Genomic DNA, 18285 nt, shown 5'->3' with positions numbered 1-18285 from the left:
CCTATCCACCCTCCTTTGGGCTGCATCCTAGGTCCTTTCAGACAGGCATGTTAAAACACTACAACAACAACAACACAGTCTTTAAGTCCCAAACAAGTTGAGGTAGGCTAGAGTTGAAACCCAGCAGAAAGCATCAAGGTTCAAGCACGTGAATAGTTGTTTTCCAAGCACTCCTATCTAAGGCTAAGTCTTCGAGTATATTCCATCCTTTCAAGTCTTCTTTTATCGCATCTACCCAAGTCAACTTCGGTCTTCCTCTGCCTCTCTTCACGTTACTATCTTAGCTTAGGATTCCACTACGCATCGGTGCCTCTGGAGATCTCCGTTGGACATGTCCAAACCATCTCAACCTGTGTTGGACAAGCTTTTCTTCAATTGGTGCTACCCCTAATCTATCACGTATATCATCGTTCCGAACTCGATCCTTTCTTGTATGACCGCAAATCCAACGCAACATACGCATTTCCGCGACACTTATCTGTTGAACATGTCGTCTTTTTGTAGGCCAACATTTTGCACCATACAACATAGCAGGTCTAATCACCGTCCTATAAAACTTGTCTTTTAGCTTCTGTGGTACCCTTTTGTCACATAGGACACCAGATGTTTGGCGCCACTTTATCCACCCTGCTTTGATTCTATGGCTAACATCTTCATCAATATCCCCGTCTCTCTGTAGCATTGATCCTAAATATCGAAAGGTATCCTTCTTAGGCACTACTTGACCTTCCAAACTAATATCTTCCTCCTCCCGAGTAGTAGTGCCGAAGTCATATCTCATATACTCAATTTTAGTTCTACTGAGTCTAAAACCTTTGGACTCCAAAGTCTCCCGCCATAACTCCAGTTTCTGATTCACTCGTATCCGGCTTTCATCAACTAGCACTACATCGTCCGCGAAAAGCATACACCAAGGGATGTCCCCTTGTATGTCCCTTGTGACCTTATCCATCACTAAGGCAAACAGATAAGAGCTCAAAGCATGTTAAAACACTACATATGTCCCAAATTTTCTGAATTAGATAACGGATGGTCATTTTCACTCACTTTTAGCATGTTATATTGACCTCAGAGGCAGTGACGAAGGGTGAACCAAAAGCAAGCAGGGACTAATTGCAAAAACAACTGTTGTACTAGCTATTGAAGCTTCTCAGGTATGACTACAGATGCAATCGTATAAAGCATCCATGAGGATTATAGGCTACCAAAACTAAGATTATAGACGACCAAATGATAAGGACATCACTCCTTCGGATGTACCTGCTGATCCTCCAACCGTCATGAAAGGTCCAATGACCCGGGCTCGAATGCATCAACTCAATTTAGAGGTGAGCTCATTCTTAAACGATCTTTTTCATACTTTTGAGAATAGACTACTACCTAATGATGTTATCTTGCTTAGGAACATTGAAGAGGGTCACGAGAGACTTAGAGGAAGAGGTGGAGGCGTTGATGACCAGCAAGGACGTTCAACAGAAACCGGAGGCCCAGTCCAACATGATTTCTAGTCTGCCTCGGCCTCCAGGACCAGTCTGCCTTAAACTAGTCACCCAGGACGCATCCGGACTCCGTTTTCGACGATCCACATATGGTTGGAAAGCTAATTTGATAAGGAAGCCAATCCAAGTGGTCTCACGTCAAAAGCCCTTCAGAATCAACGGGAATCGTCGAAACAAGTCAACGTCCAGAATCTATCAGGGTCTTTTGGTCCGTTGGACCGTGTATCGTGTTTGGGCTCATTAGGAGGCACGTCCAGGGGTCTTGCACGACCGTAGAGTCTTCATAAACAGCCGCACCCCTCCCTTAGGGTTTGGGTTTTGCTTAGATTAATCTGTCAAGAACAGTTTCGCCGTTCATCGGTTTGTGAGACCCCAACTTCGTGAGATTAATCATTCATCTGCAATTTGGTTGCTTTCTTTCTTATTCTTGCTTGTGTTCTTCGTTGCGTAGGCAGGGATTAGCTTTCTTGGCAAGGTCACCCGGATTCGTGTCTCGGTTGATAACCAGAGGAGTTGTGGTGCTCAGATTGCAGGGTTCGATCTGAAGCCGGATCAGTGTGTCATTCTCTGCCACAACGATAGTTACCGCTACCTGACGGAAGATCGAGATCCCCGTTCCCATTACCAAAGCTACTGCTGTCAGAGGGGCGGGGGGACGGAGGCCCAGTTTCGCCTCCATGACCCTCAACCCCTGCTCGGAGGGTAGAGATGGAAAGCGTGAAAAGTGTGATTTGTTGGACTTGCTGTATCATCCAAAGAAGACATGAAAGCACCTCCAACTTGAGCAGAGTAGGCATTGAAAATAAGATAAATTCTCTGGCCTGAACAATGATGACAAGACAACAGAAGCAAAAAAAATGGTTCCTAACATTAAAGTATATTGAAGGAAAATGCCAAGTTGATCACAATGAAAAAAAGCAAAAGGGACTTATAGAAGCATACCACATCTGCAATCACAAAGTCAAGCTCTTTGACAAAGTTCTCCCTCCTTTTCTCATACTCTGCAGCAGTCTAGCAAATTAAAGGAGTTATGTCAAACTAGCTGCAACAAATTATACATAACTTGCTAACTAAAACACAGAATCATCTAACTGAAACCAGGTCCAGAAACGTGGCGGGCACAAACGAAGCTCAGTCATACTGCTAACAGAAAATGAATAAATAAAAGGCCTATAAAGATGTAGTATATGGGCATCAAATAGGAATATAATGATGTTTTTCAACAGTAATGCTGTTAGACCAACCAGCATTGCACTGCAGTAATCTTTCTGATTTGAACAGTTGATAAATGTTCTTCAACCATGCATATACCATAAATTTGTGTGCCCCAGGGTTTTCAGTAGCAAAAGGTTTGTATTTGATAGGACGACCACATATAAAGCCAACAGTGGGCCACTACTGCATATTGGCAATGGCAAGCGGTACACATATAAAACGAAAGTGAGGGAACAATGCTATACTATACTCTTGTCATTCACAGAATCACTTATATTTTGGAGCAATATTATACTTTAGGGTATACAAAGGCTACTTTATTCCTATTTGTCTACTGAATCAGCATTTGCTTTCGCATTTATAGAAAAAAGTATCAAGATTCCAAGGAGGTTATTCTTTTTTTCCCTTTATTTTGAGAGAACAAAAGGCATTTGGGTATGCCTAATAAACTCCAAAACAAACGTAATTAGGCCGGTTACGCCCAAGCAAGCATCATTTTGACTGAGACGGAACAGTGCCAGGATCGGGACAGCACGCATCTACCATCACATCCCAGCCCCGAGTCCCAAAATAAAATCTGAGCCAGGAAATCGGCCTGGCATCTGAGCCCGGACTACAAAAGGCTTGACACCACAATCGGTCAAACCCCATCGAACCGGACCACATCTGATGATCTGAACCACAAACTTACAGAAAATAAATACCGGAAAAAAGAATTACGAAATTCCAGCGTACCTTGGTGAAGATGCCAACGCCGCACTCTATGCCGACCTTGGTGAGGAAGAGGTCGTCGGCGAGGAGGCGCTCCTTGAACCCACCGAACTGCAGAATCCACCTGAACACCGGCGAGGCCTCGAGGTCGACGAACCGCCGCACGATCTCGCCCGGGATGCGGCCGCCGTCCACGGCCGCGGCGAGGTCGGCCGGCAGGCTCTCGAGCTTCCGCCCGAGCTGCGCCAGAACAAACAGGGCCTCCCTCCTGTTGACCGCGGCGTCGTAGCTGCCGTCGCCCTCGCCCTCGCCATCGCCCCCTCCCTCTCCGCCTCCCCCGCCCGAGGGAGGAAGGCCGTCCTCGCCGCCGGTTCCGGTGACGCCGCTTCCGCTGCCGGAAGAGGCGAGCGGGAGGGGAGGGAGGTCGGCCTCGCTGCCGGTTCCGGTGATGCCGCTTCCGCTGCCGGAAGAGGCGAGCGGGAGGGGAGGGAGGTGGGGCCCGTTGAGGCGGAGCGAGGGGAGGTGGAGCGGGAGGGAGCGCGGGAAGGGGAGGGTAGTGGGGTGGAGCGGCGGGATGCTGGGGAGGGGCTGGAGGCGGAGGTGGATGAGAGCGGCGGGGGAGGAGAGGGAGGTGGGGCGATGAGAGGCCATGGCGCGGGGGTGTGGATGTGGGGTGGAGTGAAAGCGGGGGGCGGTGGGTTTTTGGGAGGGAGCTGGGAGCGGGCCGTCGACCGGGAGGGGGAGGTGTTGAGGAGGGAAGAAGAGGAGAAGAGCCAACGACCCACCGGAGGGCCCCCTGCCTTTTCCTGTACAGCGAGTCCACCAGGGGTTGGTAGCGGACTAGTGGTAGGTGTTGTCAAAAAAAAAACACTACACGCTGGATAGTAATCTCAGCTTCCAGCCTTCCTAGTCTTCCGTCAGATGTCCAAATCAGTTCACAATATTAGTGGGTTCGCAGTTGGTCAGAATAGCTTTCAAAAGCTACGGTAGCTTGCTATGACAAAGGATGGGGAGCACGGTGAAGACCGCCGTTGTGGTCATATTCAACAGGCTTTGTCACTGATTCTATGATTAAAAAGGTAAAGCAAATATCAGAAGATTAATTAAAGTGACTTGTAGTGGTGTGCGTTGGGAGAATTATAACCTCAACTGCTTGGTGCATATGTTGTTACTTTGTGCCAAAACCACCAGGAAGTGTTCGCACGTGTTTTTTTGGGTTGCCTCTTGTCTGGGTACAGCTGTAGTATCTGTTCGTACACACGTACGTACGCTCACTTACTCACACCATTCGTGTACAAACAAATCTACAACTACACTCAGATCTGAAGACCGTGTCCTTTGTTGAGATCACCGAAATCCTCAGATTTGTCCTTTGTTGAGATCACCGAAATCCTCAGATTCCGTAGGCGACGGGCACGTCACGATCCTATTGTGGCATCACGCGAAAGAGGCACTATTTATAAATAGGTGCTGCACAGCCTGCACCCGGGTACGGCACCAGCGCTGCGATCGCCACGGATCGAACGCTGGCGGGCAGACTCGCCACCGCGAGTACTACCACTGAGCCACTGGCTCGTTCGCGTGTTCGCACGTGTTGCTCCTGTCCTTAGTGGCTCGTTTATATTTTTCAACGTGTTGAGCCAGTATTTTAGGTCGTGCAGTTAACGAGTCAAACTATTGTTCGATAAACCATGAATATAAAAAAACAATGTTTTGGATGATTGATAATAAATACTTGTTCAAACACAACGGTAGAAAATTACATTTTTATCTATGACTTGCTAAAATTTTAGAAGATCTTATAACGGCAGATAAAAAGAAAGAATTAACCTCTTATAAAAAGAACGAGTTGTTTCAAATGTTATAATACCGTCGTCTAAATCAGATTTGTTACAAAATAAACATGTTGTTTTGCCACTTGTTAGAATTAATATTTTGTAGTATGTACACAAAAAAAAGAAGAAAATGTGGAAGAAAAAGAAGAAGTCGTTACTTTAGGTGAGAGCTCACTTCATTTGCTGATTTTTGTCCACTAATCATGCTATATTGGAACCATCTCTTAATTTACCTTTGTCACGATATGCAGCCTGTTCGTTGGATCGTATTTGGCTTATAAGTTATGGCTTATCAGCCAACGAACAGTATTTTTCTCTCACACCAAACCAGCCAACAGTACTTTCAGTTATGACTTATCAGCCAAACAAGTCCAAACGAACAAAATGATGATTGTCCGCCGAAGAGTTGTGCGATAGTGCTATGATTATTCCTATACCACAATTTTATTTTGGAGCCAAATACTTGTGATAAAAAATAAAATGTTCTCCCATTGCTACTGAAAAGGTTGAAACAAAGTTACTGTGTGTCTACGTACTTTTGGTTATATTGAATTTGATACTTTGTGTGCTTTAAATAATTTGGAGGAGAAATTGATATGTGCTGAATTATCATGGTTATCTAGGAATTCTTTTCATTCTATTGGCAAATAAATTTCTTGAGGAGAATATATGGTACGTAGAATTTACATTTGTTCAAATCCGAAATCGTATTTGCCAAAATATGATCAACTACTTGGAATTTTTTGTGTTAAAACCAAGTGAAGCGGTATGTAAAATCGGGTGCTCTTAGTTCTTATTGACTTGACTCCAGCCGATCATGAACAGAACTAGAACCCTCTTAGATTCAGCTGCTGTCTTAGCCAACAATATTAGAACTGGCCTTTTTTTTAACATAGCAACTTTTAAATCTTTATGGTAAACCTTCCAGAGTAATATATTGTAACACCCAGGTCCACACACGGCACAGGCCCCCACTCTACCGAGGGGTGGGCCCCACCTACGTAGCAACCCACTTGTGTTTTCGTCATCGCTTCGCGCAAAACGATTAACCGAAGGTTACTACGCATCTTTAGCCTGGCTATTTAAGCTGGTTCGATGAACTCAGAATTCACGGTATGGTATTAAACTTCTTGTTGCACAGTGTTTTTCGTAGCTACAGTACTCGTCGCTACAATAACCTGGATTTAGCCCAGCCCAATTCAGCGTTACAGCTACAGTAGCCCTAGCCCAACCGCAATTCAGCCCATGAGCTGGGTCTCACATCTACCCACCCTCAATGGGTTCGACGTCCTCGTCGGGCTATTGAACCAGCTTACCCGTACGGGAGAAATGTTCAGGATCGACTCTTTTGGCCATGTTCATATTCCCAGCTCCCCGACCCAAGTGCCATGCTCTTGCAGAGCCATACGCAGCATGTTCGAGCTCCCGAGCCATACGTCCGTGAAACCGCGAGAGTTGGCTTTGAATACCATTTGTAACACCCCAAGCCCGGCACACGGCCCAGGCCCCACTCTACCGAGAGGTGGGCCCCTCCTACGTAGTAACCCGCTTGTGCTTTCGTCCTCGCTTCGCGCAAAACGGTTAACCGAATATTACTACGCATCCTTGCCCTGGCTATTCAGAATTCACGGTACGATACTAAACTTCTGGCTGCACCGTGTTTTCTACAGCTATGGTACTTGTTGCTACAGTAGCCCGAATTCAACCTAGTCCAATTCGAATGTTATAGCTACAGTAGCCCTGGCACAACCGCAATTCGGCTCATGAGCTGGGTCTCATATATTTACCAATTTAGCAACTTATGTTTCAAGTTCCAATCTAATTTATCATCAAGAACAGAAGCAATAATACTATTTGTGCATTACTGATCGAATTAAGCTAGAAATGGATTGGACTCACCATGTTATTCAACGACATATAGATTTGTTAGGGTGTCCATGCATGATAGTTAATAGACACATGTTCCATATAGCTTAGGGATACATACTATTTAGCGTGGACTGTTGTATATGATTCTCGGATGCATAATTTGGATAGCCTAAATAATCTCTAGTTGATGCAGTTTTTTCTCACAAGATGTGAGTTAATTGCAAGCGCAATATTATATTAGGAGTTTATATGTCACGTGTAGTCCTTAACGCTAAACTCTTCGCAACAACGATTGAATAGACCACCGACTCGTCTCTAGCAGTTGCCAAAAGGAGTGCTGATACTAAAACGCACCGTCACGTGACATCATCACCTGAAACCTGCAGAGATGCATCTTGCAGCACGGTAGGCCTGTTTGGTTTGTCCAGCACCTCCTAAAATTTATGTCACATCGAATGTTTGATACATATACATACATAGAGTATTAAATATAGACTAATTATAAACTTGCGACTAATTTACAAGGCGAATCTTTTAAAGCATAATTAGTCCATGATTTGACAACATGATACTACAGTAAACATGTGCTAATGATGGATTAATTAGACTTAAAAATTTCGTCAAGCAAATTAGTCTCCATCTATGTAATTGATTTTATAATTAATCTATATTTAATGCTCCTTATTAGTATCTAAACATTCGATATGACATAAATTTTAAAAGGGACTAAAGAACCAAGCACCTCATAAACTGGACCACATGGTTTAGAAAATCGGATGATCTGGTCTCGTCGGAACAAATCAATGAACGCTCGCCGAGATGGACCCGTCGAGGCAAACACACATTGGGTTGCACGTGCCTTCTCATGCCATGGAGATGAGCGAAGAACAACACATAGGAGTTGGAACTTGGAAGAAATTAGGGCGGAAAGGGTAAATTGCATAAAAGGTAAAATGGTATAAGATAAATGTGTTTGGATCCACTGGTTGATAGTCAACTGAGTTGTGGCCCTTTATATTTACAATACAAGATGGTAGGTCTATGCTCATGGTAGAATCCAAAGGCATCAAGATTTACTGCAGGAAATGAACAATGGTGAGACTCAAGCATCCTATTCGGCTGCGCATATTGCAGCGCTGCTGTTACAGCAGCCGAATGCTAGTCCTCAATAGCTACAGTAGTGGAAAGAAGGAAACCTGCAGCCACAGCACAAAAATGCCAGCCGAATAGGCTGAAAACTTGTACGGGTAAGCGGATGAAAATACAAGCTGACTCGCCAACACAAACATGAACGGTAAGTACTTATGTTAATGAGAGGTGAAAATAAATTGCTGGCTTAAGCTCAAGGATGACTATTGACAGAATATGAAACATTACAACCATGCATAATTTGCTCATAAATACATGACCAACATGACCACCTCTTTGTCGATCTGGGCATACTTTAGCTGCTCTGATGATGGGTGCCCGTAAAACTGAAAAAAAAAACTGTACCTAAGCACCTCCTTGCCATACCCCACAACCATGTCTCTGCTCATTTGTCGCAAGGGGCAGATAGTTAATCTGACTTAACTGGTGCCTGTGGTTACATCTAGTCAGATGAGTCCAAACCATAGTCAAGCATTTCTTTTATGTTTAGCTTGATAGAAGGTCCCATGGATGAGCACAAGTACGCCGTTTTCCAGTATATCCCCTTAGCACCAGATGGCTTGTTCCTCTCAACAGAGCGCTGTGAATGGATAGCAAGAAGCATATCAACACTATCCTCAGTAAAATGGTGAACAGAGATAGATGTTTTGTAGGAACATAGATCTTACAACAACAGCCATGAAGTTTGCAATGAGATCTTCCTCCGGAAAGTCAACCTTGCCAAAGGGAATATGGACAATTCCTGATTTATCAACTCTGTATTCAACCTTCCCTTTCTTGAACTCTTCGATAGCCTGGAACCATTCGCACAATTAGCACAATCTATTTCATTGGTCTCCTAAGACAATTATCACTACAATTGGGTTGAATTGATTCAAATTTACAACCATTTTTCATATATGTTCAAATATGAAGTAATACTCCCTTGACTTATGAACAAAAGGACATCTGGACCCTACTTTAACGCGTATGACTGGCATTTCCAAGGTAGATCTATTATTAAGATACCAATACCAATAACATTTGGCCAATGATGGTCACACCTAAAACGCGTATGACTGGCGCACAAGTCGGCATGACTTTATATCTGGGAGAGAGAGAGGGAGAGGGAGAGGGAGGAGTATGAGCATGCACCAGAAGTTTAGAACCATAATCTGTAACAAGGTCAAATGTCTTGTACTGTGTCCTCCATTAACACAGCATTTAAAGTCTTGGCAAGGATGGACGCAGAAACACTTCACACACTCAATATAAAAGTGAAACTAACACATTTTCCAAATGAATAACAACATACATGTCAGTAGACCTTACTCCATTTTGAGTTTTTGGTACTTTCAGCCTTGCTTCTAAATAAAATAAACTGAACTGTGAAAACTGGACCAGATTTTAGGTCATATCCCTCAATCAACTGCCTCACTACTTTTGCTAGTTATTATTGCCAATGCTTTATGTTACTGTCTAGGGTGAATCAGGATTTCATAATAATATTATTACCACCGGTGACCAACAGCGCTCCATATCCTCCAACATGTGTCTCATCTAGCTTCCTCCTAGGCGATCAGTAAAACCAACTATTTCAACTTCCTGAACTCTGCTAGGCACAATTAAATTACAAACATGTGTTCAAGAAAAACACCATGCGTCCATGCCAGAGCCTTAAATTATCGGAGTACAGGAAAGTAAATGCAACTGACAAAGGTATGAAGATACTTATACATGAATCCTAGAAGTCAGCTAAATACTATAATGGCGTGAAGTTTTAAATCTTGTCACAGTGCCCAGACTAAGCAATGAAGACAAACGATTTAGAAGCAATATTGATGAAAAATCTGAGGCAAACAAAATCTGTATTGACTTCCTCAATACCTGAGTAATGTTTGGAGAAACAGTGCCAGCTTTGGGGTTAGGCATCAGCCCTCTTGGTCCTAGAATCTTACCCAAGCCGGCAACCTAAAAAGTAAACAGAAATAACTCAGCCTGATAATCATTTAAAGGGGAGCCCATGTTGAAAGTTTCAATGAACATGGCAAAGCATGCAACAAATATATACAGAATTTTGGACATTTAGTTTAGCATTAGCTATCAAAGAATCAAACATCCCACACATGTATTCCTGTATTAGCTTGTTATAGCCAATCTATTTTATCTATAGAAAACAACGTTTTTAACAGTTTACAGGTAAGACACTTAAGACTGATAGTAAGCACAACTAAATATTTCGTTTCAAATTTTGCGGCAGTCTCCAATAGTAAACTGAAATGAAGGCAGAACTGTTAATAGCTCATACCTTAGGCATCATATCAGGTGATGCAATCAATTTGTCAAACTCCATAAATCCTCCTTTTATTTGTTCAATCAAATCTTCTCCACCTACGATATCAGCTCCTGCAGCTCTAGCTTCATCTATTTTCTCACCTGTAAGGTCAGAAAACAATTATTAATGCATAATGATCATGATTATTTCAACTACTGGTGCCTCCATCTTTATGATCATGACAAGAAAAGCATGACTATCTTTCTTTCACAAAGGATACGAAAGACAAGTTTCCGTCATTCAACAAGGGTTTGCTAAGTGGACAGCACAAAAATAGCACCATCCCAACTCCCAAGTGACTTATTGTGAAAAACGAAGAAGTAGAAACATCATGAACATAATAAACTGATTGTAATATTCTTCTGCCAGGTTACCAAAGACGAACTAAATTTGTCCAATCCAATATGTTGCATTTGAACTCTGAAAGAAGACATGATACTTTAAGAGGAAAAATACCAAACTAACCAATCGGGTTGGTGTAATCGAATAGCATAGCCCTTAATATCAGTACACAAAGTTTGCATAAAAATAAAGACAAGCATGTTTCCGATTAAACCCATAGTCACACATGAGGCAATAGTGTCAAACAGAACAATCACAAATACGGCCCACTAGCACAGTGATCCAATCCAATTAGCCCATGCATCATATACTGCAATTGACATGAATTCAGCTTGTACTAACTATCGCTCAACAACATTAACGTCGTGTTTCAATCACCACCCACCTTGTGTGAGAACCGCAATCTTCACCGACTGGCCTGTTCCCTTGGGCAAATTCACCTGTGCTCACGACGCACGACCAACACAAATCAACGAACGCAACAGGACACGAGAAGCAACCCGAACAGAACGACAGGAAAAAGAAGAAACAATACCGTGGCCCGGAGCTGCTGGTCATTGTACTTGGGGTCGAGGTTCATGCGGAAGTGCGCCTCCGCCGACTCGACAAACTTGGCGTGGGACATCCGCTTCATCAGCGAGATGGCGGTGGGCACGTCGTAGTCCTTCTTGATCTCCCTCAGCTTCTGTATCTCGAGGAACCTCTTCGACCTCGTCTGCACACCCTCAAAACCAGCTCAGCGTCACCGGCCGGCCATACACAAATCACGCACGCAACAGGAACCACACACGAAGGGGAGGGGGGAGTATTCAATGGTATGCATGCGTACGCGGTCGCGCTTGAGCGGTAGTGCGGCCTTGCCGGTGCGCGGCCGCGTGGGGGCCGTGAACGGGGGGCCGCGCCCGCCCTCGTACCCGTCGTCGTCGTCGTCGTCGTCGTCGTACTGGCCCCGCTGGTCGGCCTCTGCCTCCTCTTCTTCGAGCACGGCGCCCTGGGCGGCCGCGGCGGGGCGGCGGAACGCGAGAAGGAGCCGCGGGTAGGCGCGCAGCGACGGCACGGAGGAGGGGAAGAACAGCGCGTTGGGCCCCGAGGCCGCCGGCGCCGTGGTGCTGGCCGCCGGCGCGAGGAGGGAGGTGGAGGAGGCGGTGGCCGCAGCGGCTGTGGCCATGGTGGAGGGTGGGGGGAGGAGGGCGGAAGCAGATAAGAGGGAGTGGAGGGATAGAAACAGATGCCGAAGTGGCAGCGCGGGCGAGCGCGGGTTATAGCCGAAAGCCGATGCCGATGCCGATGCCGATGTGTTCATCGGATAGGGCTGGGCGTGGGCGGGCTCGCGGTCGCAGACTCGCGAGGATGACGGGCGTGGCGCCTGGAAAACTCTCCCCCGGCCCTGATTCCAGTGATTTGGCTCGGCCGAAACGCCCGGTTACCTGCCGGATCTTGGGTTGGGGCGGGCGGGTTCGTGTCGTGTCCGCGCGGGCGACGGGCGCGGAGAAACACGGCGAGTTGGCTGGGCCGAGACGTGCGCCGGTGTTCGGGGCGCTCCTGATTTGGCTCAGCCCCGAGAGCCGTGCGGAGGCGCGCGAGGCAGCCGGACAGGTGTGTGGTGGTCGCGGTTCGCGTGTGGGGCCCGAGCGGCAGCGACGAGGGAGGGACCCCGTGTGTGGCTGCGAGCTGTGTGTCGAGTGGGAGGACAAGCCGGCGCTGCTGCTTCTAGAGTTCTTGTTCCTTTTTCCAGGGCCTGTGCTGTACTAAAACTGGCAGCGTGGCATGTGGGTTTTTCTTTCACTTCCTAGCGAGATTTTGTGCTTTGGAGATGGGATGATCCAATGTGATCGAGCTTATCCGTGATCGTTTTTCTGGTCGGAGTTGCACGTCCTTTGTTTCGTCCCTCATTCCTGGTGGATTCCTATTGGCTATTACGATTGCTGCCAACTGGGCTTTCAAGAGAACGACCCTCTGGAGGTGACGACTGATGATTACGATTGTTGAGACATTCAGTTATTCAGTCTGTCAGGCTTGTATTCAGTCTGTACTCGTCCTGCAATTAGCTTAGCTTCTCGTTGTGGTGACTGACGTCGCCCACGATCGTGCGCACCACGCACTTCCGGCTGTAACTTTATATACTCAATGAGATGCAATACCACGATTGTTGGCCACATTCTCATTCTCTACATGGTATCATTTGCCGCAGCTTGATCCTGCTCGCCTCCCTTCCGCAACCGTCGCTCGCCTCCGGCGACGCCGTCCTCCACTGCTGCTCTCTCCACTGCTCATCCTCCCGGCGTCATGGACGTCAATCCTCTCTTCGAGTTCAACCAGTCTGACGCCGATTCCTCCTCCTCTGGCTCCTCCGTTTCCTACGAAGCCTCCTTCGACGCTCCTGTCCTCCCCACGCGACGACGGCTGTCTTGCAGACGGTCAACATCAAGACGCACGTCCCCGTCGAGCTCAACCTCGCCGAATCGAACTACACCGAATGGCGCTGCTTCTTTGACGCCTTCATTGGGAAGTTCGGCCTCGACAGTCACCTCTCCTCTCCGCCAACCATTGACAACCGCCGTGATCCGGACTGGGTCATGAAAGATCAGTGCATCTTGAGTTGGCTCTACAACTCCATAGCCAAAGATGTCCGCGCCATTGTTCGTGTTCCCAAAGTTACTGCCTACTCCATTTGGAACGCCGTCCATGCTCAGTTCACGGACAACGAGCTCCACAGGCAGTCTACCTGGAGGCGGAGTTCCGAAACCTTGTCCAGGGCGACATGGACATCACGACCTACACCGGCAAACTCAAGCAGCTGTCCGACGCACTGCGCGACGTGGGCCAGCCGGTCCGCGAAACCTCGCAGGTCCTCAACATGCTTCGCGGCCTCAGCTCCAAGTACCGGCACACCGTCCCCGTGATCACCGCGAAGAACCCGCCGCGCACGTTCTTGTCGGCCCGCTCCTATCTGCTGCTGGAGGAGCAGTATGACAAGGAACAGGCGAAGTCGGCACATCACCAAGCTCTGCTCGCCACTGCCGGCACACGTTCCACCTTTGCTGTCTCCGGCGATAGCGGTTCCAGCTCGACCTCCAAGCCATCGGTGCCCGCAACCGCCTCAGCTCCACGTTCTGATCGTGCGCCCAAGAAGAAAGGTCGTGGGCGTGGTCAAGGAAGCGGTTCCGGCACCACCTCTACTGCTCGTCCTCAGGCTCCAGCGTGGGTTCCTGGGCTGAACCCCTGGACCGGCATGGTGCAGGCCTAGCCCATGCCGTTCCGCGTCCCGGGCTCTGGCGTTCTGGGTCCACGCCCCGGCACCCAGCCACAGTAGGCTTACCTCGCTGGCACCGTGCCCCCGCCGCCGATCTCTCGTTCGAGCACTGAGGCGGAATACCGTGCTGTCGCGCACGCCGCGGCGGAATGCATTTGGCTCCGGCAACTCCTCGGCGAGCTCCATTGTGGCGTGACCAAGGCGACGGTCACCTACTGTGACAATGTTTCTGCGGTGTACATGTCGGCAAACCCCATTCACCACAAGAGGACCAAGCACATCGAGTTGGACATACACTTTGTCCGCGAACGCGTTCAGATGGGCGATCTGCGTGTTCTGCATGTTCCAACAGGTGAGCAGTACGCCGATGTGATGACAAAGGGATTATCGACAGCGACCTTCGAAGCATTTCGCTCCAGTCTGTGCGTCGTCCCGATGAATGTGTGAAGACTGCACCGACTGGGGGGGTTGAGACATTCAGTTATTCAGTGTCAGGCTTGTATTCAGTCCGTACTCGTCCTGCAGTTAGCTTAGCTTCTCGTTGTGGTGACTGACGTCGCCCACGATCGTGCGCACCACGCACTCCCGGCTGTAACTTGTATATATACTCAACTAGTGATTTGTGCGCGCCCATGCGTGCGAGAAATGGTCGAAAATCTATCTAGGAAATGACACAATGCTGACAAATAACAAATATTATAGGCGCCTAACTAAAATTGAGTCACCTAACTGACAGCTGTAATTATCAACGATGATGAGATACTGTAGCGAGCATATATTATACAAAACATGGAGTTTGCCGTGGTAGCTGTCTTATGTAATTTTACACAAAAGTGGCAAGAGAACATTGCCAGCGATGCAGAATTCAGGAGCCAGGCTAACACAACACGGATGACGCTCGCAGTGATAGATTGCACGCTTGGAGAGAATGTCGAAGGAAGGGGTGTTGGTTTCAGAAGTTGTACCAATCTTGTCAGGTGTAGCGCAGGGCCATTCAGGTCGTAGCTTGTTCAGATGGGGGGACATGTCCTGGTCGGCAGGTTCAAGAAGTCGGAGCAGCTCCGCACGTAGCTTGGACAAGGTCATGGACAGCTTGGAGTAAACCGACGATGGATCTGTGTTGCCGCTGCTGCAAATCGGCTGATGGCGTGCTTTTTTTTCGCTGGCGATGCCTGCTTGCATGCGAGGAGGGGGACCATGGAGGACGTTTCAAGGCACACTGAATTTAAGGAGTGAAAAAAACCGTTGTAGCGCCGTGTTCTTTGCACTTATATCTTGTTTCAGTTTGTTAGCTTTATCTTCAAACAGCATAAGCCATGTTTTAGAGAAAAGCATGTCGTCCTTTAGTTCTGAGACACGTTCCGCATTGTAGTCATCAATCTCAATCCGTTTCTCGTTTTCAAGGTACTTAAGTATACTGTGGTATGCATTCTCAATCACTAAGTTCTTCGAGATTGCGGCACCGCCAATAAATTCTTTGGTTTCGATGTCATAGGAAACTCTTGCTAGCATATTGCCAAGGGTTAGTCTACTGACGAATATGCCGTCGTCAGTCTGTGTGGTTGCCTCTGACTGGATGGTCAGCTTCAGCTCCTTCGCGGCCAGGGCGAACATCTCTTTTCTGCTGATCCTAAGGAGTCTGGGAAGCTGAAATTAGAGGCAAGAAATATTTATCATCAAGCAACAACAGAGTCATCATTGACAATAGACTTGTGCTCAGTAACAAATGCACAGAATGTAGCAAACAATGCAAAGAGAAGAACACATGCAAAAGAGAATTGCTAAGTTATAGTGTCACTGTCATCACAAAACAAATGCAGGTAGTAAGAATCATGGAAGGGTGATATAACAGATCATCATTGCACAGTCCTATCGTCTCAGTACCCAAAAAGTTCATCACTGCACAACCCCAAAGCCTCAGTAGGTAAAAAAGAGGAATGAAACAATTAATCATCACCATACAATGGAGGTGGCAGCAACAAATGGCTTCTTAGGAGAGGGGGGGGGGGGGCAAATAACAGTGACGAGAGGGAGGGAAGGGAAGGGGGAGAACGGGCGAGAGCGCACCTCCGCCGTATGCAACGGGCCAGATACATACACTGGTGTGGGGCTCCTCCAACGATGAAGGCTAGGGGGTCAGCTGCACACATGTACGTGGCCCCGACGCTTGCAAGGAGAACACTTATCATAGAGGAAAAGCGAGGATGGCATGGAGAACAACGCCTTCAGATACCAAAGAATTCACTGGCCATCTGAGACGCACAACGCAAAGACGTCACAATAGACTTGTGCTCAGTAACAAATGCACAGAATGTAGCAAACAAAGCAAAGAGAAGAACACATGCAAAAGAGAATTGCTAAGTTATAGTGTCACTGTCATCACAAAACAAATGCAGTAGCAAGAATCATGGAAGGGTGATATAACAGATCATCACTGCATAGTCGTACCGTCTCAGCACCCAAAAAGTTAATCACTGCACAACCCCAAAGCCTCAGTAGGTAAAAAGGAGAAATGAAACAATTAATCATCACCGTACAATGGAGGATATCAGTTGTTTGCACGATCCACACGTTTTAAAACAAGAGTGGCAGGAGCAAATGGCTTCTTAGGGGAGGGAGCGGGGGGGGGGGCAAAGAGCGCACCTCCGCCGTGCACAACGGGTCAGCTACACTGGTGTGGGCCTCCTCCAGCAATGAAGGCCGGGGAGCCAGCTGCACACACGTACCTAGCCCCCGCGCTTGCAAGGAGAGCACGTATCGTAGAGAAAACACGAGAAGTGAGGATGGCATGGAGAAAAGCGCCTTGAGATACCAAAGGGCGTGGAGTCCACAACTATTGTAGGGGACAATGTGTTGAACAGCAGGACAAGAAGGCGAAGTGGAACAACTGGAAACCACCAGCTGCGGGGCAATCTGTGTCAAAGAGTCAGAGAATATAAGAACAGCCTTTAGATTTGAATCTGGATGTGTAACATATACCTAGGAGGAACATGTTTATATGTGCACACACAAACAAGACAAAGCGGGTTAGTACATAATCCATCTAAGAAGCAGAAACGAGCATGCAGAAGAATGAACGGATAGTAACAAAGGCGTAAAATTGATGCGTGTTGGCTGCCCAACAAAAGCAAAAAGAGATCCATTGGTGCTGCAGAAATTTGTGACGAACAAAAGTAGCACATACACCAGGGCTATAAGCTAAACCGAAACGTCCACAGGCCTATGGCGCTAGAATCTGTGAATATCGAAAAGACGCTTCCAAACTACACAGACAGGAGGAGGCATGAGAAACCATGGAGCTATAATGAATTAAGCATATCAAATAAGGTGGACATGTCAGTCCAAATTCCGGAAGGCACAATCTGAAGCATAAGCAGAAAAGATATTGGACTCTGATGTTTTAATGTTTTAGGCAAACCCAGAGAAAGCCTAAGAGGTAGCACTGAGTAGCAAAATACTCAATCTCCCTATGTCGATCTAAATCGCATATCAAATGGTCCCATATGAATGGTTTGTTAATCTCTCGGCTGAACTTTACTTAGTGTGTTCCTAGGATTGCATCTAATTTGAGAGGAATCAATGAGCGATGTTTTGCTACATACACATCAAAGAAAAATCAACAGAAGCCATGAAATATTTGAGCAATAAAAGGAAACCAGCATATTACATGCCTAGAACAAGCCTTAAAATATTACTTGGATGACTTAGGAACATCTATAAAAAAATATATAAGAATGTTCCTAAATAAGGAACTCACCATTTGTCAAAAGGTGAGAAAATACAAGCTCATTCCAAGCATCGGGGACTCCTAGAAGGCACAAGTGGCTGCAATCAAGTATGGTATTAGGATGACTCGAAAGGCCAATATAAGCATCACTTCTAAAGGCCCCCATGAAAGTAACATTTAGTATGGTCACAGGGACACTCATATTTGCCACAAAGGTGGGAAAATACAAGCTCATTCCAAGCATCTGGAACTCCTCGAAGGCAGAAGTGGCTGCAATCAAGTATGGTATTAGGATGACTCGAAAGGCCAATATGAGCATCACTTGTAAATGCCCCCATGAAAGTCACATTTAGTATGGTCACAGGGGCACT

The 18285-nt window shown here is 46.8% G+C and overlaps 3 protein-coding genes across 3 annotated transcripts; 1 reads left to right on the top strand and 2 right to left on the bottom strand.

The window, feature by feature from the left end:
* Positions 1-2059: 2059 nt before the first annotated feature.
* LOC136531711 (protein RETICULATA-RELATED 4, chloroplastic-like) lies at positions 2060-4139 on the bottom strand. Its single transcript, XM_066524367.1, has 3 exons — positions 3450-4139; positions 2442-2510; positions 2060-2320 (listed from the first exon to the last, which is right to left on the bottom strand). The coding sequence occupies exons 1-3, from the start codon at positions 4074-4076 to the stop codon at positions 2060-2062; spliced, it is 957 nt and encodes a 318-aa protein (XP_066380464.1). The 5' UTR covers positions 4077-4139.
* A 4318-nt stretch (positions 4140-8457) lies between these two features.
* Positions 8458-12152, bottom strand: LOC136531709 (large ribosomal subunit protein uL1c-like). The gene is made up of 7 exons (XM_066524365.1): positions 11764-12152; positions 11470-11649; positions 11320-11374; positions 10566-10693; positions 10145-10228; positions 8947-9072; positions 8458-8858 (listed from the first exon to the last, which is right to left on the bottom strand). Exons 1-7 carry the CDS (start codon positions 12100-12102, stop codon positions 8721-8723), a joined length of 1050 nt encoding a protein of 349 aa, XP_066380462.1. The 5' UTR covers positions 12103-12152; the 3' UTR covers positions 8458-8720.
* A 1543-nt stretch (positions 12153-13695) lies between these two features.
* Positions 13696-14181, top strand: LOC136531710 (uncharacterized). Its single transcript, XM_066524366.1, has one exon. It carries the CDS (start codon positions 13696-13698, stop codon positions 14179-14181), a length of 486 nt encoding a protein of 161 aa, XP_066380463.1.
* Positions 14182-18285: the final 4104 nt, after the last annotated feature.

The sequence above is a fragment of the Miscanthus floridulus genome, unplaced genomic scaffold (assembly GCF_019320115.1).
Source record: "Miscanthus floridulus cultivar M001 unplaced genomic scaffold, ASM1932011v1 fs_419_1_2, whole genome shotgun sequence".
NCBI lineage: Eukaryota > Viridiplantae > Streptophyta > Magnoliopsida > Poales > Poaceae > Miscanthus > Miscanthus floridulus.
This window is presented reverse-complemented; position numbering and strand designations above follow the sequence as displayed.